The 1,916-nt window shown below is 43.3% G+C and overlaps 1 protein-coding gene across 1 annotated transcript; it reads right to left on the bottom strand.

The window, feature by feature from the left end:
- Positions 1-1,048: 1,048 nt before the first annotated feature.
- LOC147422215 (pentatricopeptide repeat-containing protein At2g13600-like) lies at positions 1,049-1,712 on the bottom strand. The gene is made up of 2 exons (XM_086503038.1): positions 1,327-1,712; positions 1,049-1,157 (listed from the first exon to the last, which is right to left on the bottom strand). The coding sequence occupies exons 1-2, from the start codon at positions 1,710-1,712 to the stop codon at positions 1,049-1,051; spliced, it is 495 nt and encodes a 164-aa protein (XP_086359164.1).
- Positions 1,713-1,916: the final 204 nt, after the last annotated feature.

Raw genomic sequence — 1,916 nt, 5'->3', positions numbered from 1 at the left:
GAAAACCTCATGATATCGATCCTCACAAAAGGTTATGCAGACAAGAAACCAGCCCAGTCTCAGAAAGGGCCTCCACAGCAAGTCTCAGAAACGATCGGAAGTGCGAGAAACAAGACAAATCGGCTCCACAAAAGGTACATATGGCAGTTTCCAAATCTCAACGTACATCCACTGTCAACAATACTGCGAGGTTCGGCTCCACAAAAGGTACATATGGCAGTTTCCAAATCTCAACGTACATCCACTGTCAACAATACTGCAAGGTGTAGTATAGGCGCTCAAACAGGCGCCAAACGAAATGTGCAAGCAGTAAAAAAATCCCTACGGGGAGTAAAACTGCTTTCAAAAGAGCTCAAGCACTATCAAAAGTGCCAAAACAATGCATATGTGCATCAAATACTTCCATTGAAATCTGTGCTGATGCAAAACACTGCAACCTGTAAGAAACCTGGATGTCCTGTATGTATGCAAGAACTTGTGAGGAGATGGATGCATGTGTCCTGTACTTGTAGCTGTAGCTGTAGCAAAAGTGGAGTTGAAAAATATAACTCTTGAAGCGTAGCTCGGATGAAGCTTTCGACTGAACGAACAACTTCGAAAGGGGGGTAAAATGGAAGGACACTTGATGGAAACGCTTTCGGAACGTTGAATTTGCCGATGCCGAAATCGGAAAACTGTTTGCACTTTTGAAAGTATGCGCGCGCAGACACGAAAATGGCAAGCACAAACCCTGCTCTGATACCAGTTGAAGGTGCCACGGGAAGCGTGTGCGAGTGCAAGTGCGAGAGCAGAGAGAGAAAGAGACCTGCTTTGGGTGGAGCATAGAGCAATGTTATCCTGTTGCAGCTCCTTATTCTGTTGTATTAAACAATAAGTGTATACATGGTTAAGTTAGTAGATGGATTAGTAGTAAGTGGGCTGTCCGGCCGATTGGCTTGAATCCCAAGAAGATGGACTCTCTTTGCATCTGCTAAAAACAATATAGAGCTTCCTGGCCCTACCCCTGCTCGTCATATCCCAAAATCAATGCACTTCAAGAAACAACACTTCAAACACGAAACTTGTCAAGGATTTGTTGCGCTTGGACAAGTACACCACACTTGACATACATACTGATATTTTCAATCAACCCACTATCATGAATATCATCACGTATCCTGTTGCCATGATATAAACCTCTCTCTCAAACAGCCCAGAGCTTCTTGTCCCTGGCTTTAACTTTGTTGGTCATATTTGGCAATCAATGCATTCCACAAGACAACATTCTGGATAGGAAGCTCCTCAAGCACTTTTTGTGCTTTATGAAGTACACCTCATTTGGCATACATGTCGACCAAGGTTGGGCCAAGCACGAGGTTTTCTGTCAACATCCCCTGGCTAACAATATCATCATGAATTATTTGGCCCATATAAGCATCTTGCATAATGCCACATGCCTTCAAGATGCATGTGTACAATGATGCATTTGGAGAGATTTCCTCTCTTTGCATCCGCGGAAAACAGTTCATAGCTTCCTGGCCATGTCTCTGTTGGGCATAATCCGTGATAAGTGCATTCCAAGAGATAGCATTTTGGACAGGAAGTACATTGCATTTGGCATATATGTCGATCAAGGCAGTGGCAAGCACCACCTTTTCTATCAATAGTCTCTGACTAACAATATCATCATGAACTCTTTTGCTCATACCAACATCTTTCATGATGCTGGCCATTTGCCTTCAAGATGCACGTGTAGGTGATTGTCTTTGGACAGTTTCCCTCTCTTTGCATCAGTTGAAAATATCCTAGAGCATATATGGCCTTGTCCCTACTAAAGCATATCCAAAAATCAAGGCACTCCAAGAGACAACATTCCGAACAAGAAGCTTGTCAAGGACTTGTTGCGTTTGGACAAGTACACCACACTTAACATACAT

Source organism: Adiantum capillus-veneris, chromosome 27, assembly GCF_014529385.1.
Source record: "Adiantum capillus-veneris isolate H3 chromosome 27, ASM1452938v2, whole genome shotgun sequence".
Taxonomy (NCBI): Eukaryota; Viridiplantae; Streptophyta; class Polypodiopsida; order Polypodiales; family Pteridaceae; genus Adiantum; species Adiantum capillus-veneris.
Note: the sequence above shows the minus strand (reverse complement) of the source record. Positions and strands in the feature narration are given on the sequence as shown.